Here is a 24,909-nt window from a genome sequence, read left to right on the forward strand (position 1 = left end):
TACTATGCAGAGTACGTATCAAGAAAGACTAATATTTAAGAATTTATGAAATACTTTAGTAAATAATCATGCAGTTTGCATATGCTGTATCAAACAACTTCTATACTTCAACTGGGAAAGTAAATCACTGTTAGTCGAAGGAGATGAATTACACTCAGGTCATTTTCACTAATTTTACTGTGTAAAACCGATTCATAATTGAGTCCACAACACGTTCTACTCATATTCAGAAATTTAACTATGATTTCTTTGCCCGTCAGGACTATGCAAACACAGCATTGACATCAATCAACTTTCCCTCTCAAGCTTAAATTCCAACCCAATTTTGGTGCCATGAGAAACAAGATATAAAACCAGTGGGGACGTAAATGTCACGATATTCCTTTTCTTGCCAACCTCATCCACCAAAAGAGAGAAAGCAGCATTAATTAGATGTCTTTACAAGTTAGACAAATTTATTTATTTTTCAACTCTCAATTATTCGGTAATAATTACTTCAAGTCCCACCTTGATATGCAATCACTTGTCGAATCCAAGTATCTGTTGGAACATCTCCATCATGATTTTGATGTTAAGACAAAATCATGGGTTTACTACAATAATTATTAAAAAAACTAATAAATTAGGAGTTATAATGATGTCTAACTACTGCTCCAACCACAAAAATCTATATATAACTTGGACATCCATACTCAAGCAAGGACTGTGCGAGAGTCATGGGCAAGAACCTGGCATTTGAGAATACCATAACTATGGAGGAATTGATCTGGTCGCATGCAGTTATAAAAAGACATGAATCCTTTTCCTTAGATGGGAAAGATGTTTGTGGCATGGATGGTATGGATAATGTGCTGGAGGTTGATGTGAGGGAGGAAGTAGCACGCGAAAGACTTAATTTGTTCTTATGAAGATAGTACACTGGTGGGTTCTGTACCAGATGTTTCTTACTCGGAAACCCTGAATCCTCCAAAGCCACCATAAGAGAGCAGAGTCCTAGTGAGTAAGGTTGCTATGGAGGATGAGGAAAATTTCCATGGTGGAAAAAACACAGTTAATTTTATGATCCAGGAGGCCAAGGAGCTTCTCATGTTGATGCGCCGCGGTTATGGTTTGTCATAACGATTTCGATGCCTCTATTGATCAGATTTGAGCTATACAAGGTTGTTTGGATATTTTTTTTGTGATGCTTCCGGCCGGTGATCAGAATGTGAGTGGTCCTACGACCAAAATCTTTTTCTCCCCTAATGAATCTCAGCATGTTGCCAGCCACTTCTGTTGTTAAAGAGAGTGGTTTTACCAGCTAGGACCACTGATTTTGGGAGATATCTTGTGGTGCCCTTGCTTCACCAGCGAGCAACCAAGTAACACGTTCTGTCACATTGTTGATTAAGACAAGTGAAGATTAGCCAGATGGAAAGTGGACAGATTTTCGTTGGCAGGGGAGGATATCTCTTTCCTAACCAGTTCTGCAAGCCATGCTGATCATGTATACAGTGCATTTTGCTAACCTTCCCAAAGGCACTGGTGAGGATATTGAGGAGATTTGCAAGAGTTTTATGTGGGGATGAGGAAAATCTTATTCATACTTCGCAACCAAATAAAAAAACTTAATAAGTCTTAATTCTATATAAAAAATTAAGATTTTAATGTCATTATTAGGTAATAAATACTAATATTCCTAAATAATACTAGAACACTAAATAATCAAACAATACTAAAATTCCCAAGTGGACAAATAATATGTATATCATTGTTCGAAAAGCTAGGGAGATGCATAAAGCCACCCTCTTACATATTAGTAAACTTGGAAAGAGAAAAAAATTAGCAATAAAATCGTTTGACAGGAGGTGGTGTCTTATAAAACACAGCTAATTACCACAACAACCAAAGTAAACCAAACAACAATGGCAGAATTAGCAGAGACTGCAGTGATGCCTAAGGTCATAACTTTCCTCTCTTCTCTTCTTCAACGAGTAGCAGAATCTAATGATAGTAGCCATCAGTTATACCCCCTGAAAGCCTCAATCTTTCATTGCCTATCCAGACCTACTATATCCATTCAAAACTATCTTGAGAGAATCTTCAAGTATTCAAATTGTAGCCCCTCTTGTTTTGTTGTTGCTTATGTGTATCTTGATCGGTTTTCTCAGAGACAATCCTGTTTTCCTCTCAATTCTTTCAATGTGCATAGATTGCTCATCACAAGTGTCTTGGTCTCTGTCAAGTTCATGGATGATATGTAAGTAATCTTCAGAATCCAGTTCTTGAGCTAAGTTCCTTTTGATCTTTAATTTAGTTTTTTTTTTTTAGTTGTTCTTCTTGATCTGGGATCAACTTTGATAAGTGGATTAAAGTTTGATGATCCAACTAATGAGTTTATAGTTTTCTCTTCATCAAAGATAATGCATAGCAGTCCTGGTACAAGGATTCTTGATTGGAATCTTTCCTTTTCTTTATTTTACCTTGATGACATTCAACTCTGAAATGTTAAGAGACATTAAAGGGTAGGTTAGGCCTCAAAGTTCAAGTCATGCCCAAGTTCAAATTGAAAAAAGAATTATTGATTTTCTTTGTATTAAATGAAATTCCATGTGATGAAAATCTTGCACCTTGCATCTCAGTTAAGATCCGAAGCTTAGACTTGTGTATACATAAGCATGAAAACTCTCAAGCGATAAGATATTTTCTTTGCTTGAAATTAGCCATGCCAAATCACGCCAGCATTTTGATTTAAGAAGTCAGACTTCATATTCCAGTCACATAGAATGATGGCCGGTGATCCGATGAGATCCCCTTAATTAACCAAAACGCAGTACACAAATCCCATCTGAATCAGCCACAGCCAAGAAAAAGAAGACACCCATGTATAAAACTCCAGCTTTGATTCGACTATACCACCTAAGTTTGTGGTGTTATTACTTATTGCCTCTGTCTGTTTAAGCATGCCTGTAAATTCCATCAAATTGTAAGCATGTTTCACTTTCATCCTAGAGAGGGGTCAGGTCAGTGACAGCTCAATCAAAGCTCTATATTTTGTTTAAAGCCACAGTATCTAGAAGCATTTTTTTCCTTTCCTTTCATTTTTCCTTTTTTGGGCCATTTAAAATACTCAGCCCTCTCGGGCCTCGGCTGTTTTTGTTGACTGCCAATACCCACTGTGCTTTACTGCCAAAATCATTGTTGCAGGCTGGTGGTTCAATTGTTTGTCTGTCATTCATTCCAACTGGAAACCATACATAAGATTACTAATGTAGAAAGTTTATTTTTCTTAGCGTTGATATGTCTTTGTTTCGTGTTCTTGCCTGGTCAGATATTACAACAACGCATTCTATGCTAAAGTTGGAGGAATCAGCACAAGAGAGATGAATGTTCTTGAAGTGGATTTTTTATTTGGTCTGGGCTTCCAGTTGAATGTGACACCAGCCACATTCCACCTCTATTGCTCTCACCTTCAGAGAGACATGTCGATTCAGTCTCCTCTGCAAATAGTATTTAGGATGAATCCATTGCTGCTTCAATGAAGATGAATCCACTCATCAAAAACAGCTTGCTGTTTAGATAATATTTAGGATGGTTAGGAAAGTTGGACCTAAAAAAAAAAGGAACTAGCAGACTTTTAGTAGTGCTAGTCATGTAGGGTCATGCACATGTGAGAGCTTGGATGTTTTCCATAAGCATTCTGGTTTGAAATGATGGAGTCGAAACTCTCACTTGGCTTCCTATGATTTGAGGCACTGCACACATCTTCAAGCTCAGTTTTTTATGCTACTCGTCGTGTTTCTCCTTTTCTTTTTGGTTGGAAATTTGCAAATCAATGCTATGTACAGATGGGCTTTTTGTCCTTACAGTCTGGCTAACATGATGTATAGCTCATGATCAATCTTCCCTGTAAAACATGACGAGAACTTAACTGTGCAATGCCCTGTTTCCCAAGTTCCTCAATGGGACAAGTAATCCAGACTTCTAGAGACTGTGAACGACTGCTGACAGAAGCAATATCAGTAGAAAACAGAATCTTGCTTAGCCTTCCAAATGCATGGAGAAAAAATAATATTGCAATAGAAGCATTGCGCAATCTATCTATGCATATGTAGGAGACTAATCAAATTGAGTTGTGTTGTGATTTCACTTGTTAACAATGGTTAATGACTGTAAGGAAATTAGCTGGTGTTTAAAGATTAAAGAGATATGTTCATTTTTTAATTTCTTGAATTTTCATTTTGAGATTTACATTCAAAATAATTTTATTCCTTCTAATCTACTAATATATGTACTAATATAGAGAATGTGTTTTTTTTATATATAAATAAAACTAGGATTGTATTTGATTAATATTTCTAGATAAAAAAATGAGACAAGAAAAAAAAAGTATTTTATTGAAAATATTAAAAAGAGAACATAAAATGACTCTAATATAATTTCAAAATAAAATTTTATACTTCTAAAATAGAATATATATATATAAAAAGAGTTTCTGATCATAGTCCAGCACAATTAATCTCAAGTATTGGGCTAGAGCTGTTATCTTGGTACTACGGCCCATTTCTAATAAAAAGAACCTTAACTTGTAGCTAACCGTACGTCCACCAGATATATAATATGCAAATCTTTCTCATATAAATTCTCCAGAGGGCCTAATTTTTATTTATTTATTTATTTTTCAAGAAAACAGGACCCTAGCTAAATAATAAAAGTGTTAATTCATTATTCAGGAAATAATTTGAGGCTGCTTCGCTTCTGTTTTATAAACACTTCTCGCAAGGGAAGGAAGCAGCCTCTGCCTCGGCTATAACCGCCGCAGTGCTAGTATATAAGTAGGGCTTGCGTCTAGGATATTGGGGCTTCATTGTAGCAGTAAGGATTTCTGAACGTTTGGAGGGAAGCAAGAGGGTTACATAGCCTTCGATGGACAAGGTTTTTTTTTTTTTTTTTCCTCACTCTATATGTATTTTTTTCAAGTTTTATTGATGGTTTCTTTAGGTATTTTATGTTTTTTTTTTTCGTTGGACTACCCTACCTGTTAATTAAGTCGCCTCGTCTAATGATCTTATAGCTATCATCGTATCCGACTAGAGAATTCAAGTTTTCTTAAATATTGGCTGAAGCTTCGGATTGAAAAAAAAAATATATTATTTATGCCCAAGACTAAGATTTTGATAAAGTTGCATTTGTTATATATATATATATAATATATATATATATATATATATATATATATATATATCTTATAGTATGTAAAATATATAGGAACGTCAAGTTTAAAAGAAAAGGAGAGAGAGAGAGAGAGAGATGACCATATAAGTTTTGAGATGTACTTGAATATAAGTTTGCAATTGGTTATTCTTCCCAGATAGATGTAAAAGAGATAGAAACGGGAAGAAATATCTATGCTTTTTTAACAATTTTAAAAATGAATTTTTATATTTTTAAAATAAAAAATACATGGAAACATGTTTTCCTTTCTTATTATATGAAAACACTAACCAAGCTACTGTAATTCTAATTGGTTGATCTCATCAAGCACTTCTATATTTATTGTTCAAAAAATCCTTTTTATATGTCCCTAATATATATTATTATTATTATTATGGATACAAGGTTATTTTTAGGTTTTTTACTATGTTTCTTTTATAATTCTTATATGTGATTAGGGTTGATTTGGTCTTTTAATAAATAAATTAATATTAAAAATTAAAACTTTTCATCTTTGGGTAGGGTGTGCGACGCCTGACACGACCAAAAGATTGATGTCTTCTCCCAAGTGCAGGAGTGTCGAAGTAATAAATAACCCGGCAAGACCGGTATCGAACCACAGAGAGGTTAATTTATATAAATTATAATTAATAAAACAACAACAATAACAACAACAACAACAATAATAACAACAATAATAGTAACAATAATAGTAATAGTAATAATAATAGTAATAGTGATAGTAATAATAATAATACTCAGTACGTGGCGTTGTTATACCTGAGAATGATCTAAAAGATCGGGTCACAAGTTTCCAACCTATATACTGAGTTTATGAAAAGATCAAAGAGATGTATTATATAATATAAACAGATTTCTGATGCAAATGAACAAGGCAAGACCAACAATGTCAGGATCCTTGATCAAACACAGAGCATACTTAACGTACATAAAATATAACAAGAATGTAAATAACAACAACAACAACAACAACAACAATAATAATAGTAATAGTAATAGTAATATTAGTAGTAGTAGTAGTAGTAGTACTAATAATAATAAAGAAGAAGAGGAAGAAATTAATGAGAACTTTGAGATGGAAGATTAATATAAAGATTAAACAATGATAAAAACAAATGTCAAGGTTAGAGGATCCACCAATGGTATTTCAAACAAGTATAGTATAAACTCTTATTACTCAATTTGGAAACCACACATGAAGGAGGTTCCAATCGGATGATTTGTCATTAATAGCTCATTATAAATTATTAACATGATCATATTAATTATCTTATTTACATAACACCAAACTTTTAAATATTATCAGGAATTCATGATATTAACTGATGTTAACAACAAATCAAGTTTCTTTCATAGCCCAAGTGTAGGTAATACCATACGGTTGGGCTATGAGAGTGCCAAGCATTTGTTGTACCAAGTGTTATACAACACAAATCTAGATTAACCATTTAACAAGCAAGGTATTAAGAATTAGTAAGATAAAAAGATAAGACATGTTAATATTAAACATTAAGGTCCATGTTGAGTTTACACTATACTTATTCTTACACCATTAGTGTAACCTTTTCACCTTGACATAATAAACTTAGCTAAACATAATGAAGAAGAGAAACATAAATAAACAAAACAAGAACATAAAGAAAATAAAAGTTAACTAAGTAAAGGAAAGGAAATGAAAAGCATAAACAAGATATTAATGAAAACAAAACTTAAGAATTACAAAAAAAAATAAAAAGAGAGAAATAAAGAGCATGAACTTGATCTGAACAACCAAGCTCCCAAATACATGGCAAATGCCTCTTTTTATCGGCCAAAATTCAGAATTATTGATTTGATGACTAATTGTTGAGTGGGTGGCCAACTTTTGACTTTGTGAAAATCCTTATCTTCTTGTCTGAATAAAACAAAAATGCTAGCATCAGAAATGGGTCCACTTGAAAGCATGAAAGTTGTAGGAAATTGACTCAGCTTTCTAGGAAAAAAAAATGGAGGTGATTTGGACTTCTAGAACTTCAGATATGGGCCAAACACTGAACATTGTTTGAGCTGCAAGACAGATTCGGACTTCTCTGTTGTTGTTATAATTTGGACTTGCAAACGGCCTTCTTAGATCTTGATGAAAACATGAAAGTTGTAGGCCTATGTCTTACTGAATCTGTGTAAAACTTTGAGGTCATTTGGACATCTAGAACTCAAGATATGACCCAATTACCGAACAGTGTTCCAGTTTGGACTGCACCAACATCTCTTTTCTAAGTTTCACCCTTTCTTTATCTTCACAAATTTCAGTAGTTGAATTCATCAATCAATCCTTTGATTTATGTGATAGGCCTGCATTTAAGATGAACATTTTCCATATATTAGGGCATTTTATAGTATCAGACTTGTTATTATAAAACATGCTTTAGTTAAGGAGTTATTGATACTTTAAGTGCAAAAATGATGATATAAAACCTTGATAAATATGCACTTTTAAGTACTAATCAACGCCCAAACAACACCAAATGCCACCTTACAGGACGACATTCGATGTGTCTCACCACCCCGTAACGGTGGTGACATGCGTGTTATTTGACGGCACACGGAGGTGCTCCAACAAGGAGTTTTTCCTTTCCCTCCCTCTTTTCCCCTTATTTTCCTAGAAAACAATGTTGGCCATTGCAAAAAAAAAAAAAAAAAATTAAAAAAATAAAGAAATAAAGAAAGTCTAGTTATTTGTTTGCTAAGTTAAATTAGTTCCTTATTATTATTATTATTATTATTATTATTATTATTATTATTAATGTGGGTGTTTGGGCCAGCTTGCGTGCACCTCGACTAATCCCACGGACCCTAAAGTTTACGACCATATAAGCCTCTAGTGGCCCTGAGGGAACTCGAACTGGTGACCATTAGGAAGCAAACTCAAAGTCTAATAAGTTGAGCTACCCCTAAGGATTAGTTCTTCATTTTTTTGATTGCAATGTATTTGGTCTTTACTAATTTCTTGAGTTAATTTTTTTTTTTCAATTTTATCCTTTGATACTTTGTTTTTATATTATATTTGGTTCAAATTCTTTTAATTGTGATGTTTTTTTTTCTTGAATCTTTTATTGAATTAATTTGTCTTTGGATTTCATCTATTGACATTTTATTTTTATATCAAATACTGACATCATTATTTTAATTGTTATTTTTAATTGTTCTTATCCTTTTCTTAATTGAAATTGTTTTTCAATTTCATCCCTTATAATTTGGTTTTTTTTTTTCAAATTTGGTTCTTTTTTCTTTACAAATCTATATTTTTTTTAATTTTTTTTTAATTTTTTTTTTAAGTTTATCCCTAATTATTTTAGTTGGTTTAGAATTTTTCATTGTTATTTTTTCAGGTTTGCTTTTTATGTTGTGATTCAATCCCATGACTTGCATTACAAATTTTAAAGGTTGAACCAGGTTTTGGCTTCATTCATTTTGAATTATTTTTTAAAATTTCATTCATCATTATTGAGTTCGTTGCAAATTGATTTTTTTTTTGGATTATTTTGTGAATTTGATTTTTTGTTAGATTTGAGCTGACCAAATAATAAGGGGATTTGTTTTTTTTTTTTGTTCTTATTTAGGCCACTGCTTCGCATATGCACTCAAATGCATCGATTATGTCCTGGCAGGTATTTCTTCTCTGCTTGATGGCTGGATGCAGCATTTGCTGGTTTAACACATTATGCTATGTTTTATGCATTAGAAACTTCATATCCATCATTTACAAGTTCTCATCATATATGTTTTACAAAGAAGATTGATCATAAGCTATACATCATGTTAGCCAGATCATAAGCTTCCTAGTCTTCTGCAGCTTTCTAAGACATTCTTTCAACACCTTTAATGAAGCAGGCAGTGCTATTCCCACAACTTGCTCAAGCAGGAGATGCTTTCCATCAGGTTTTGAATGGACTTGCTCGAAAATTGCCTCAGGATACAAGTGTTTACCATAAGTCAAGTAAGAAGATCTTAAAGTGGACTGCAAGCCCAGTCGGTGACCTGAAACCTTGGTAGCAGCTTTAACTTGATGCTTCTCGATTAAATTCTTAGCAGCCTACCCCTTAGCCCTGCCAAAAAAGCTGGTTTAATCAAGGTTGCTATTTCACAGAAAGTGTAAATCATGATTTTGCTTTCAATGTATCAAATTAAAAGATTCATTGTGCAAGTTTAAAGGAGTGGCTATTAGTTGTAATCTGTCATAGGTGAAGAAACTTCATTGTTAGCATATAATTATCTCATGTTGTGACCAAGTTTTTAAACCTTAGCTAATTTGGTCTGGAAACTGTTTTGTGTTCTATTTCAAGTGACTTGGGGATTCACTAATATCACTCCTGCTTTGAAACACAACTTAAATTCATTGAAAGCAATGGATCATAAGCCAAATGTGCTCAAAAGTGGCATGTTCTTTGAACTAGAGCATTGCTTGTCTTTTGGTGAATTCTTTTGAACTAGATTCCAATTCTTGATACCATTTAACCCAAAATAATAATAGCGTAATATTCAATAAATCTTCTCATGAAAGTAACCTCCTAATAAAATATCTTTTTAAGAAAAATTCTCTAAAGAAAACCAAACCTCACAAAATTACCATTAGGAATCATGTCCAAAGAGAAAGAAAACTTCGCCATCAAGAAAAAGGATAGCCAATTCAATCTTGCTAGCTGCATCTTTTTACTATTTAGCATCTCTTCTTTGCTTGGTACCCAAGCCAGTGCACCCTAGAGTTTCCCAAAAAAGAAGGCAATCTTTGTCCTTCAGAAAATGAATAAGCAACTAATTTAAAGTTTCTTCATTCATATAACCTACTCTTATTTGCTTCGTACGTAATAATGATTTGCAAAGTTGGTCACATGCTCTGAAATAATAATAAAAGCCTCCTTAATCACCCAATTAATCTCTTAAAATTAAGATGTTATGAAATCAAGAAGAATGCTAGGAAAACTCTTTTTTAAACACTGTTTATTTAAATTATCCACATCATCATTAAATTAATTTACTTGTCAGCAACATCTCTTATTATTATTATTATTATTATTATTATTATTATTATTTTGGAACTGTGGAAGCCAATTCATAGGGACAAGGCTAAATAAATATCAAAATTATGAGGCATATATCAATTAAATTTAACTACAAGAAATTGGATCTCCAAAGTTTAAAAACTTTACAGTTGAGTTATTCATTCCATCCACATTTTCTATGAGATTTCATCAAGAATGCACATTCTATGCAATGAAAACGATATTGTTAATGTGAAGGAAACATGATGTTTTTCATTAAAATATTTTTCTAATTTTGGAGACAAAAGGATAAAATTTAATTTTTTTTTTAAAATTAGGGATCGAATTGAAAAACAATTTGATCCCTGATTTAATTCTTGTCATGACTTGCATCTTTGAACTTTTTAATTCTGGAACACCCATATTAATTGATAAATGCTGAATCGAGTGTTGTAGTGGAAAACATGCTGAAATAAAAAGGAAGGATTTTGCATGCCATTCAAATCGCAAGACTTGCATGTCCTTATACTGGGGATGAGTATAGAGTCAATACTGGAATAAGCGACTCCCAGAGCGGCTTCTTGTGATGAAATTAAGACTATACGATAATAAAATAACAAGACATGTTGGACCAAGCAGAAGTTTAAGAGCGTTGGGAACTAAAGTAGTTCGATTATGCAATATTGGCACGAGATCATCTACTAATCCGAGCGGAGATAAAGATCCTTCGCAATTAGTCAAGCTGATTTTACTCTCACTTCGATTAATGGCTAAAAATATTACAAGCTCTCCTACAACTTATATAGGTAACATTTACGAGCTCCTTTTGTATACTAAAACTAAAACCAAAACAGCTAGAGGGGCGCATCAAATTTACATGCTTATTGAGAGCCAAGGGGTTGAAATTGGATGTGCGGGCTGTGCCTTTCAGGTTCTCCCATTGTCCATAATGTTTTGAGTTCACCTCATTGCCTTCCTAGCGTCAGAAACGTACCTGCATCCATGATTAAAGAATTAATCTCATGTGAATTCCTTGAGTGTCCAGAAAGCAATGCCTATTATCTATCAAGAAAAGAAAAGGGGGGAAAGCGACTAGTTTAAAGTCTCTTCATTCTTGCAGCATCTCTTTCTTACTATTTAGCATCTCTTCTTTGCTTTGTACCCATGACAGGTACCACATTCTTGCTTGTACATGTAACTATGGTTTGCAAAAGCTGGTAATGGAAGCTTTGAGTTAAAGGAGATATATCCCAGAATTCACTTCCATTTATTAATTTGTAATGCATCCCATACCTTTTCTTTGCATGCTGCAACAACAACATGCAGCAACTCCTATTTTATGATACCTTACCCAAAGTCTAGTGCAGAATTCTTTTCTCATAAGAGCCCTTTCGCTATTCATTTTAAGAGATTTTTTCAAATATATCCACATTTCCTTTTCCATCTTACAAAATAGTTTTTTCAAGGGTTCATCGAGAGAACTAGTTTCCATAGTTGAGGAAAAGATGACAATGCTTAAAAAATTGCCTGAAGAAGTCTTAAATTTATGGAACAATTGGGAGATTCAAGGAATGGTTTTGCTTAGTCTCTTACTACAAACCATCCTCATCGTATTTGGTCCTCTACGAAAGACCAATGCCAGAAGCTGGATCAGGATTCTTGTTTGGTCTGCATACCTATCAGCAGACGTGGTGGCAACTGTTGCACTGGGTAATCTAGCCAGGAGCCAAGGAGATTCATTAGGTGACAGTTTAGAGAAAGCAAACAATTCCATCCAGGCATTTTGGGCACCTTTTCTACTCCTGCACCTTGGTGGCCCAGACACAATCACTGCATACTCAATTGAAGATAACGAGTTGTGGTTAAGGCATTTACTTGGTCTTGTATTCCAAGTCGGAGTGGCTTTTTATGTCTTCTCAAGGTCCTGGGGTAGCGGTATCCTCTCATTCATAGCAATCCCAATGTTCGTTGTTGGCATTGCAAAGTACGCAGAGAGGACTTGGGTGCTCTGGTCTTCATGCTCCAAGAGTTTGAAAAACTCTTCTCTCTTAAATTTTTGGCTTTCTTATCATGGCTCGATAATATCAAAAACTCCTCCACAAGACCTCCAGGAAAATTATCTTCTTCAAGCTTATGTTTTTTCTAATATATCCAAGTTCATGATGCAGGATCATGTCCCTGGCATTGATTCACTAATAAGAAGCAGGGAGCTAATTTCCAAGAATGAAGCAGACGGTGCCTTCAAGGTGGTAGAGGCTGAGCTTGGATTGATATATGATATGCTTTATACTAAAGCGCCTCTGATTTACTCCCGTGCCGGAATCATTCTTCGCTGTATCAGCTCTCTGCTCTCTGTTACTGCGTTTATTACCTTCCAGGTCAAGATTGACAAGCATGACTACTCAACGACCGACATTGCAATTACATATTTATTGTTTGCGACCGCAGTTTTTCTCGAGTTTTATGCTTTTTTATGCCTTTCTTTGTCTGACTGGACAATGATTTGGCTGATTGATAAAGGAGGGAACGGCCTGACTGGTGCAATTTATTCTCTGATAAGGAAGTTAACTAGAAGCGAGAGGTGGTCGAGATCCATATCACAGTATAACTCTTCTAAAGAAAGCGAGCCACCTGAATGCTTGGGATTGCTGGGAGTTGATGAAATGATGAGGCAGCTGCATGTGAATCAGAAAGATTTGAATGGTGATCTACAGGGTCTCATTTTCAAACGTCTTCGAGAGAAATCTCAGAAGATTAAGGAAGATTTAAATGTCTTTGATAAAAATGTCAGAAGTAAAATAATTGGTAAGAGGGGAGATGGTGTGCTAGAAAGAGAGGGACTGTTAAGGGACTACAAGTGGTGCACAACTGAAGTAGAATTCAGTCGGAGCATTCTTGTCTGGCATTTCACAACAGAGTTTTGTTATCTTCTTGATAAAGATGGAAGCAATGTCTCCACAGAATATGAAAGAAGCAGATGCCTATCTGAATACATGATGTATCTTTTGGTGATAAGACCAAATATGCTCTCTAAAGGATTCGGTGATGATGAGGCATATCAAGCAACCTTGCGAGAATTGCGGAGTACAATATATCATGGTCATGATGATGATGATGGATTTGAACATACCTTGCGAGTCTTGCGGGGTCTAAAACATCGTGATGTTGATGATAAGGAATATCAACGTACCTTACGAGACTGGCGCAACAATGAATCACATGGTTATGATGATAGACGGTTTCAAGGTCTCTGGAAAATAGAAAAGTCAGTGTTACGTGGTGTGGATAGGCTCACCAGACAATTGCTTTCACTGGGACCTGAGAAGCGACAGGAGATGATAAATGAAGTTTGGGTAGAAATGGTTGTTTATGCAGCAGCTCACTGTCCATGGAAAGAACATACTCAACAACTGAGAAGAGGTGGAGAGTTACTCACTCATGTCTCCCTTCTCATGCTACATCTTGGCTTGAGCGAACAGTACGAATATAAAGAACCAGATAGATTGTCTCCTTTGACAGAGGTAAGTATACCAAAAATCCTTCTCAAGTACGTAGATAGATACTGCATTTTTTAGGCGTCAGAATAAAATAACAAATCAGATTATTTCAATTTATATATGTTTGTTATATTCATTATTTTGGAAATTCCATTTGAATGTTATCATTTCTTTTTCTTCATTTTATTAATGAAGTGATTTTAATTGGGTGTCATTTAATTTAAAACGGTTAGATGATGGTTAATATTAGATATTTGCTTTTATTGATGCCTTTGTGTCTAATAAAAAATTGGAATAAATGATTAATATTAGATATTTGCTTTTATTAACGGATAACTATTTCAATTTCTGACAATAAATTAATTGATGTTTCACCGCAATCTTCAACGAAAACAAAAAGGAGGAGCTACAAGAATATACACAGGCTAAAAAAAAATATTTTGGAGTTATTACAACCATGTCAGGGTTGAGTCCCAATGAGGTATGTTCCACTTCCATCTCAATACTTTAAAACCTTTCAATTTATCGTATAGTTTTTTTTTTTTTAAAATACTTTCCATTTTTTTTTTTTAAATAACTATCAAAACTTTCACTTTTCCTTACATTTCTCTTTTACTTCCTCTCATATACCCATAGATGTTATTATTTGCATAAAAACACTTAAAAACATTTCCAAAAATAAAAAATATTCAAAACCAACTTTAAACAGTAACCTTTTTAACGATTAAGGCAACATTGGTAATTTTAAAGATTCATGATACAATTCTTTAAAAAAAGATTCAAATTGTTTAGTTTTCCATACTTATCTTTATTGGATAAAGATTCATGATACAATTATTTGCATGGTACATTTTAATTAAAAAAAAGTGTATTGTCCATAAAAAAATCAAAATACTTTACACTTATCTCACAAAATTATTCTTAAATAATATATATAATAATTAAATATACATGTAAATTTGAAAATGGAGATCCAATATATAGATCAGATATATAATACTCTACCTATCTTTATATTCAAATTGTTTGATTGTATTACCTTCCAAGAAAAAAAAAGTACACCCATACATATCTCCTTTCAAATAATGGAAGGTAGTACAAAAAAGTCTAGCCTTGTTGAATTTTTATACTTCATAAAATGAATTTTTAATATTCTGTCTAACTAATAATCTTAATATTATAAGCTATTTTTGATATTCACGTTGTGTTGTTCTATTTTCTAATAGTACATTTTTTTTATCCAGTGTTGCATAAGTTGCGCTTAATTTGCCTACTTCGAACAGCATGCATGCATGCATATAAAACAAGATTACTGTACTTAATTAGATAGCAACTTTTAATCAATTAATATCGGGAAATTAGTCAAATTACCTTTATTGAAACGAGAAATTAAATTAAATTCTTGAGACTCCTAATTTCTATTTTTAAATAAGAATAATTTGCATAGATTAATCAAATATTTGTTAATTACTCATGTCGAGTTAACAATATTGCTATTTTGAAGGAGTTGGAAAAACTTAAAAAGATTGTAGCAGATAAAGATCAAGTGCTTGAGCATCAACAACGAGAGCTTGAGCATAAAAATCGAGAGCTTGAGCAACTGAGATCTTCTTTAACGGCATCAGCTCCATAGCAAGGAGTTGATTCACATCCAAGAAGTTTGCCAGCACAAACTGATGATCAAAGGATTAACTGAAATAATGAGATCAATTTAAGCATGGAATAAGAGTAGTAACTTTTGTTATGCGTTGTGTCCATAATTATTTAAGTGAATTAACTTATATAAATTCCTACTAAAAACAGGATTGTTGGGCTCCATTTTGCATGTATGTATTGAAAAAATTGCATTGATAACGGTTAATAAGTGATTGTGTTTAATTGTATTTATAATTTACCTTTGCTTTAAATTGTTCAAGCTGTTGCTTTAAATTGTTCAAGCTGTTGGATGAACTGTCATCCCTTAAAGTAGTCACATATTCAAATCTTTGTGGAGTTTAGCGCTAAAACATGATACTGATATTCAGAATTCCTTCTTTTAAGAGTCCAAAAAGCTGTCTATTGTCTATCCAGAAAAGAAAAGGAGTGAAGACAACAACTGTAAAGTCTCTTTATTACTGTTTAGCGTCTCTTCATTCCTTCGTATTCAAGCCAAGTACCAAATTCTTCCTTGTATATGTAATTATGGTTTGCAAAAGCTGGCCATGCAAGCTTTTCACTACCCGTTTTCAGATATTTTTTTGGAGATATCCACTTTCACTTTTCATCTTACAGAACATTTTCTTCAGGGTTCATCGAGAGAAACTAGTTTCCACTGCTGAGGAAAACATCCAATGCTTAAGCAATTGCCTGAAGAAGTCTTAAATTGTGGAACAATTGGGAGATTCGAGGAATGGTTTTGCTTAGTTTCTCACTACAAACAATCCTCATCGTATTTGGTTCTCAACGTAAGACCACTGCCAGAAACTGGATCAGGATTCTCGTTTGGTCTGCATACCTATCAGCAGATATGGTGGCAACTGTTGCCCTTGGTAATCTAACCAGGAGCCAAGGAGATTCATTAGGTGACGGTTCTAAAAAAGCAAACAATTCCATCCAGGCATTTAATTTGGGCACCTTTTCTACTCCTGCACCATGGTGGCCCGGACACAATTGTTGAATTAAACTCAACCTCTAGATGGTCAAGGAAGGCAACCACCAGCTGCCACCGACCAGCCGCCAGCCACCAGCCGCAGCCGCCAGCCGCCCCCACAGCTGCCACAGCCGCCAGCCGCCTTCACACTTGAAGGTTGAATTTTCTTGTTTTGATTTCGTGTATAAATAGAGTGCCCAGCTTATGTTATATGTGTGGAGAGAATTGAGAGGAACACTAGAAAGAGAAAGAGAGAGAGAAAGGGCGTGTAATTGTTAAGCTTTTGTGTTTAATTGTAAGCTTCGGATTTTGTAATAAAACCAGTGTGTTTTATCCCCTCTGAGTGTTTCAAAGCCACCACCAGTGGTTTCTCCCACCAACAATTGGTATCAGAGCCCCGTTCGTCGGAAAACAGAAGTGTTTTGGGGTATATCCGAATTTTCAAAGTTGTTCAAAACAAGTTTTGATCATACCACAGTGTATAGCTCATCAAGACGAACTCCCTGCCGCAAAAATCAGCCAAATCGGAGTTCGGAGTATCCCACACGCGCCGCCTGAATATTCAGCCAGATCGCCCACGCGCATCCCACGCGCCCCGAGGTTGAAGACGACTGAGCCACACGCGCGCCATATATTGAGCCGCGCCGAGCCGTATATGCCGAGTCCAGCCGAGCCACAAGCCGAGCCGTACCTCGAGCCGAGCCGAGCCGCTTTCAAGCCTCAGCCGAGCCGAAGGAATATTCCCCAGAATATTCCTAGAATATTCCACAGAATATTCCTGGTTCAACCCAGCGAACCGCCCGCCGTACAGAAGTGATTTGTTGACCGGTTCACCCATTTTCGGACCCGATTTCAACAAAGTCAGACCGGTTCCCTACTATTTGGACCATTCCGGATCGATCTACAGTGTCCGTTTGGCCAAATTCGGCTTCCAGAAGGCGATATAGTCATTAAAAGAGCAAAATGACTACAGAAGGTACACATACACTCATTCCAAAGCTGACCAAAGACAACTATGATAGTTGGTGCATCAGATTGAAGGCATTTCTTGGGTCACAAGAGTGTTTGGATATTGTACAAACTGGTTATGATGAACCAGAGTCCAAAGAAAGAGAAGATGCTTTACAAGAGGCACAAAAGCAAGCCTTGAAAGTCAACAGAAAGAAGGACAACAAAGCCAAGACCATCATCTACCAAGGTCTTGATGAAGATACGTTCGAGATCATAGCTTCCGCTGAAACGTCACATGATATATGGGAGGCTCTCCAACAGAAATACAAAGGTGCTGACAGAATCAAGAAGATTCGTCTTCAATCTTTGAGAGGTGACTTTGAGCTATTGCAAATGAAGTCCTCGGAGTCTATTTCTGATTATCACACAAGGATTATGGTGATAGTCAACCAGATGAGGAGAAATGGAGAAGCCATCATCGATGCTCGAATTACTGAAAAAATTTTGAGATCCCTAGATCCAAAATTCGATTTTGTTGTTGTCGCAATTGAAGAGTCCAAAGATGTGGACAAGTTGACGGTTGATGAGCTTATGGGTTCTTTGCAAGCTCATGAGCAGAAGATTGTAAAGCGAAATGGAGATAAGGCAATTGAGCATGCCTTACAAGCAAAGCTGTCTCTCAAGGACAGATATGAGCAAGGGGAGACTTCATCAAGTGGCTACACCACTCAAGGAGGAAGTCAACAATCCATTAATGAGATTCATTATGATCAACAAAAAATGAGATTCATTATGATCAACAAAAAAAAGAAGACCCTGACATACATGAAATGTTTCTTGATTTCATAAATAGAGTTATTCCATGATATAAATTATTTGATTGAAAAATGTTGAAAATTCCAAAAATAGGCTCTTATTTATTAACATGGTGGTGGGGAGATTGATTTGATAATTTTGAGTTTGTCTTTTTTTAAAAAATTGAGTTCATATTATTTTGTAAATACTTAAAAGACAAAATAGTGAAATATCGGAGAAAAATAAAAGTTAACAATCTCTTAAAAACATTATGTTATGTTGATTTATTTTAATTTTAAATGATCATATAAAAATCTTTCTAATGATAGAGTAAAGAAAATGTTGATGTTTATTGTTTAAAGTGAAAGAAAGATGGAGGATTTCGACAACATTAGGAAAGGCAATGGCAAAAAAGTCTTGTATTGAGGAATTAGCAATAGCCAGTTGGGCAATTGGAGAATGCAATCAAGCAGGTGGCTGAGAAGCATTGGTAGAATCCAATTTCACCTAATTTGCTACTATTATGACAACTCTATTCTATTTTTTTAATTAAAAAACTACTGTATATAAATATATATTTTTTTTATCTATAAATCAAACTAATTTTTTTTACACAAAAGTGCTGTCAATGTATTTTTTTATATAAGAAAAACTTAAATGCAAATAAAAAAAAATTGAGAATTATGTGCTGATAAATATCAGAAAAAAAATTGTTAACGCTGTATCCTAAATAGGATCTTAAATTAATTCCATAATAGAAAAATATAATAATGTTATGAATATGTTTGATCGTATCATAATTTTTTTATTGAGAAACATAAAAGTTTTTTTTTATGCTTAATAAGAATTTTAAAAATATATAAACCGATAAATCAAGAAAGAATTGTTGATGCTAATTGAATATTATAGAAATATAGATTTATTAATTTATAAATAATTCCTAGAAAATGTGTTCATTAGAGAAAAATATTATATAAAAGTTAATACTATGCAGGGTACGTATCAAGAAAACTAATATTTAAGAATTTATGAAATACTTTAGTAAATAATCATGCAGTTTGCATATGCTGTATCAAACAACTTCTATACTTCAACTGGGAAAGTAAATCACTGTTAGTCCAGATATTAAGTCGAAGGAGATAAATTACACTCAGGTCATTTTCACTAATTTTACTGTGTAAAACCGATTCATAATTGAGTCCACAACACGTTCTACTCATATTCAGAAATTTAACTATGATTTCTTTGCCCGTCAGGACTATGCAAACACAGCATTGACATCAACTTTCCCTCTCAAGCTCAAATTCCAACCCAAATTTGGTGCCATGAGAAACAAGATATAAAACCAGTGGGGACGTAAATGTCACGATATTCCTTTTCTTGCCAACCTCATCCACCAAAAGAGAGAAAGCAGCATTAATTAGATGTCTTTACAAGTTAGACAAATTTATTTATTTTTCAACTCTCAATTATCCCTAATAATTACTCACGTCCCACCTTTGATATGCAATCACTTGTCGAATCCAATTATCTGTTGGAACATCTCTGTCATGATTTTGATGTTAAGACAAAATCATGGGTTTACAACAATAATTATTAAAAAAAACTAATAAATTAGGAGTTATAATGATGTCTAATTACTGCTCCAACCACAAAAATCTATATAACTTGGACATCCATACTCAAGCAAGGACTGTGCGAGAGTCATGGGCAAGAACCTGGCTTTTGAGAATACCACAACTATGGAGGAATTGATCTGGTCGCATGCAGTAATAAAAAGACATGAATCCTTTTCCTTAGATGGGAAAGATGTTTGTGGCATGGATGGTATGGGCAATGTGCTGGAGGTTGATGTGAGGGAGGAAGTAGCACGCGAAAGACTTAATTTGTTCTTATGAAGATGTTTCTTACCCCTGAACCCTCCAAAGCCACCATAAGAGAGCAGAGTCCTAGTGAGGTAAGGTTGCTATGGAGGATGAGGAAATTTCCATGGTGGAAAAAACACAGTTAATTTATGATCCAGGAGGCCAAGAAGCTTCTCATGTTGATGCGCGCGGTTATGGTTTGTCATAACGATTCCGATGCCTCTATTGATCAGATTTGAGCTATACAAGGTTGTTTGGATATTTTTGTGATGCTTCCGGCCGGTGATCAGAATGTGAGTGGTCCTACGACCAAAATCTTTTTCTTCCCTAATGAATCTCAGCATGTTGCCAGCCACTTCTGTTGTTAAAAAGAGTGGTTTTACTAGCTAGGACCACTGATTTTGGGAGATATCTTGTGGTGCCCTTGCTTCACCAGCGAGCAACCAAGTACACGTTCTGTCACATTGTTGATTAAGACAAGTGAAGATTAGCCAGATGGAAAGTGGACAGATTTTCGTTGGCAGGGAGGATATCTCTTTCCTAACCAGTTCTGGAAGCCATGCTGATCATGTATACAGTGCATTTTGCTAACCTTCCCAAAGGCACTTGTGAGGATATTGAGGAGATTTGCAAGAGTTTTATGTGGGGATGAGGAAAATCTTATTCATACTTCGCAAACCAAATAAAAAAAACTTAATAAGTCTTAATTCTATATAAAAAAGTTAAGATTTTAATGTCATTATTAGGTAATAAATACTAATATTCCTAAATAATACTAGAACACTAAATAATCAAACAATACTAAAATTCCCAAGTGGACAAATAATATGTATATCATTGTTCGAAAAGCTAGGGAGATGCATAAAGCCACCCTCTTACATAGTAGTAAACTTGGAAAGAGAAAAAAATTAGCAATAAAATCGTTTGACAGGAGGTGGTGTCTTATAAAACACAGCTAATTACACACAACAACCAAAGTAAACCAAACAAGAATGGCAGAATTAGCAGAGACTGCAGTGATGCCTAAGGTCATAACTTTCCTCTCTTCTCTTCTTCAAAGAGTAGCAGAATCTAATGATATTAGCCATCAGTTATACCCCCAGAAAGCCTCAATCTTTCATGGCCTAACCAGACCTACTATATCCATTCAAAACTATCTTGAGAGAATCTTCAAGTATTCAAATTGTAGCCCCTCTTGTTTTGTTGTTGCTTATGTGTATCTTGATCGGTTTTCTCAGAGACAATCCTGTTTTCCTCTCAATTCTTTCAATGTGCATAGATTGCTCATCACAAGTGTCTTGGTCTCTGTCAAGTTCATGGATGATATGTAAGTAATCTTCAGAATCTAGTTCTTGAGCTAAGTTCCTTTTGATCTTTAATTTAGTTTTTTTTTTTTTTTTTTTATAGTTGTTCTTCTTGATCTGGGATCAACTTTGATAAGTGGATTCAAGTTTGATGATCCAACTAGGGAGTTTATATTTTTCTCTTCATCAAAGATAATGGATAGCAGTCCTGGTACAAGGATTATTGATTGGAATCTTTCCTTTTCTTTATTTTACCTTGATGACATTCAACTCTGAAATGTTAAAAGACATTAAAGGGTAGGTTAGGCCTCAAAGTTCAAGTCATGCCCAAGTTTGAATTGAAAAAAGAATTATTGATTTTCTTTGTATTAAATGAAATTCTATGTGATGGAAATCTTGCACCTTGCATCTCAGTTAAGATCCGAAGCTTAGGCTTGTGTATGCATACGCATGAAAACTCTCAAGCAATAAGATATTTCATTGCTTAATTGAAATTAACCATGCCAAATCACGCCAGCATTTTGATTTAAGAAGTCAGACTTGATATTCCAGTAACATAGAATGATGGCCGGTGATCCGATGAGATCCCCTTAATTAACCAAAACGACAATATGAATGATTTATTTTTAACTGAATTAAAGTGAAGAAATTGCAAAATGATTCTATTATAATGTAAACAAGTTACTACTCACAACAGTACTGTTGGGCTTCATTTTGCATGCATGTATTAAAAAAATTGCATTGATAGCTGTTAATTAGTAATTATGTTTAATTGTATTTGTAATTTACCTTTGCTTTAAATTGTTCAAGCTATTGGGTGGACTATTATCCCTTAGTCAGCCTTTAAAACGTAATTATTGGGAGTTCAACTTACTAATTGCAGATTTGTGGAAGAGCTACCACATGTGCTTATGATGATCCATTCAGTTTCTTAGACTAGTTCAAGTATTTATTTAAAAATTGAGAAATTTCTATGAGATTAATATATTAATTTAAGAACATGTAAACAATAATCTGTTTATTCTTAAATGCTGGTTGTTGGCGTGAGTCGTGAACAAATGATTTTTTTGTTTAGAGAAATTATAAAAATCTTTTTTAGAATAAAAAATACAGTGGTGAAAGGGATGGCTGATTAATTCAATGGATCTAAAATAACTACATCAGATTTCCAATAGGGGAAAGCCTAATGGGATGCTATCTCTACATGGGGAATTGCAAAATGATTCTATTATAATTATGACATGAATAGTTTATCTTTGATTAGATTATAGGTGAACAAATTGCAAAGGAATATATAATATATCATGTATGGGTATTTGAGAAGAAAAAATAAAATAAAAATATGAATCAATTTTTTATTTTTTTATACAGTAGAATCTTTTGTTAGTTATGAGTAATAAAGAGCAAATTGAATCTTTTTGAAACAATAGGGGTAGTTTTAAGAAAAGTTAAACTAAAAGGGGTACAAATGAGAATTGATGAATCTACGAGGATAAAAAATATAGTTTACCTGAAAATAATTTAACCGTTAAAATCCACGTTATTAATAATCACCATTAAAAGAATTAAATTTAAAATAATAAAAAGGCAAAAACCCTTCAAAGTTCTCAAAGGGAAAAAAAAAAAAAAAAAAAAGCCGCCACTCACTAGTCACTCTGCTGCTGCTACGGTGTGTAACGCCCAGATTGTTTTTCCGGTTGCAAAAACGTTTTTTTAAAAAAAATGATTTTTTTAAATGATTTTTTTTTTGTTTTTATATTATTTAATGTATTGATTTTAAAAAATAAATAAATAATTATTTTAATATATTTTAAAATAAAAATTACTTTGACAGTTACCAAAACGATCAAACAACTAAAAGACCACCAAGATCAAACAGCTAAAAAACAGTCAAATTCATAGAACAATGGAAGGAGATAGAAAGATGAAAGGTTGTTTACCAATGATATTGGGAGAACATCACGGACAATAGCTAGGGTTTTTTCCTTGGAGAGGACGATCGAGAGATTGTTTATCAAAGTATTTAACATATATATATATATATATATATATATATTATATATATATATATATATATATATATATATATATATTCGCTATCTAGCCTAACAATCTTCTATTATTTGTTTTTCTAACCAAGAATTTCCCAAGGAAGTAATCCTTTCTGATACTTCCGTGCACAGTTAAAGGGCTCGTTTTCTGATTTCGGCCTGCTTCATCTGGGCTTGTAATTTTTTTTGTACTTGTAGTTTGGGTCTTGATAATGTTTTATATATTTCCTCACAAAACACTATAGATTGCTACAGTGTTTTTTTAAATGATTTTAATATTGAGCTGGTTAAAAATTTAGCTTTAACTTTCCCCACATGTTTTTTTTTCATTTTTTTATTATTTGCTTTTTGCTTTTTTTTTCTTCCAAAATTGTCATATTCTTTTTTTTTTTCTTTTTTTTCATATTTTTTTTTGTCGATTTTGTTTTTCTAATATTGAGCTAGTTGAGAATATAGATTTGTAGTTTTTTCTTTTAAAATATTATGGATGATAACAGTTTTTTTTATATGATTTTTTTCACAAATCCACGATAATACACAAGCATGCCACAAGCCCGCGGCATCGCGCGGGCATGAAACCTTAGCCCTTTAACTTGATGCTTCTCGATTAAATTCTTAGCAGCCTACCCCTTAGCCCTGCCAAAAAAGTTGGTTTAATCAATGTGGTTATTCCATAGAAAGTGTAAATCATGATTTTGCTTTCAAAGTATCAGATTAAAAGATTCATTTTGCAAGTTTAAAGGAGTGGCTATTAGTTGTAATCTGTCATAGGTGAAGAAACTTCATTGTTAGCATATAATTATCTCATGTTGTGACCAAGTTTTTAAACCTCGGCAAATTTGATCAGGAAACTATTTTGTGTTATGTTTCAAGTGACTTGGGGATTCATTAATATCACTCATGCTTTAAAACACAACTTAAATTCATTGAAAGTAATGGATCAGAAGCCAAATGTGCTCAAAAGTGGCATGTTCTTTGAACTAGAGCATTGCTTGTCTTTTGGTGAATTCTTTTGAACTAGGATTCCAATTTCTTAATACCATTTTAACCCCAAAAATAATAATAGCGTAAAATTCAATAAATCCCCTCATGAAAGTAACCACCTAATAAAATATATTTTTAAGAAAAAATCTCTAAAGAAAACCAAAAATCACAAAATTACCATCAGGAATCATGTCCAAAAAAGAAAAGAAAAACCTCGCCATCAAGAAAAAGGATAGCCAATTCAATCTTGCTAGCTGTATTTTTTTACTATTTGGCATCTCTTCTTTGCTTGGTACCCAAGCTAGTGCACCCTAAAGTTTCCCAAAAAAGAAGGTAATCTTTGTCCTTGAGGAAATGAATAAGTAACTAATTTAAAGTTTCTTCATTCCTACAACTTGCTCTTATTTGATTCGTATCCTATCCAACTACCCTATCTTAAGTAATAATGATTTGCAAAGTTAGTCACACATGCTCCTGAATAAATAATAATAAAAAACCTTTTTTAATCACCCAATCAATCTCTTATTAAAATATCAAGATGTTATAAAGACACAACAATGCTAGCAAAACTTTCTTTTAAACATTGTTTATTTAAATATCC

At 33.7% G+C, this 24,909-nt stretch overlaps 2 protein-coding genes across 2 annotated transcripts; both read left to right on the forward strand.

The window, feature by feature from the left end:
* Nucleotides 1–1,738: 1,738 nt before the first annotated feature.
* On the forward strand, nucleotides 1,739–4,176 carry LOC118062781 (cyclin-U4-1). The gene is made up of 2 exons (XM_035076623.2): nucleotides 1,739–2,239; nucleotides 3,311–4,176. The coding sequence occupies exons 1-2, from the start codon at nucleotides 1,905–1,907 to the stop codon at nucleotides 3,519–3,521; spliced, it is 546 nt and encodes a 181-aa protein (XP_034932514.1). The 5' UTR covers nucleotides 1,739–1,904; the 3' UTR covers nucleotides 3,522–4,176.
* A 7,328-nt stretch (nucleotides 4,177–11,504) lies between these two features.
* LOC118062783 (uncharacterized) lies at nucleotides 11,505–15,592 on the forward strand. Its single transcript, XM_035076628.2, has 3 exons — nucleotides 11,505–13,753; nucleotides 14,130–14,210; nucleotides 15,234–15,592. The coding sequence occupies exons 1-3, from the start codon at nucleotides 11,738–11,740 to the stop codon at nucleotides 15,360–15,362; spliced, it is 2,226 nt and encodes a 741-aa protein (XP_034932519.1). The 5' UTR covers nucleotides 11,505–11,737; the 3' UTR covers nucleotides 15,363–15,592.
* The last annotated feature ends 9,317 nt before the right edge of the window (nucleotides 15,593–24,909 follow it).

The sequence above is a fragment of the Populus alba genome, chromosome 15 (assembly GCF_005239225.2).
Source record: "Populus alba chromosome 15, ASM523922v2, whole genome shotgun sequence".
In the NCBI taxonomy this organism is placed as follows: Eukaryota; Viridiplantae; Streptophyta; class Magnoliopsida; order Malpighiales; family Salicaceae; genus Populus; species Populus alba.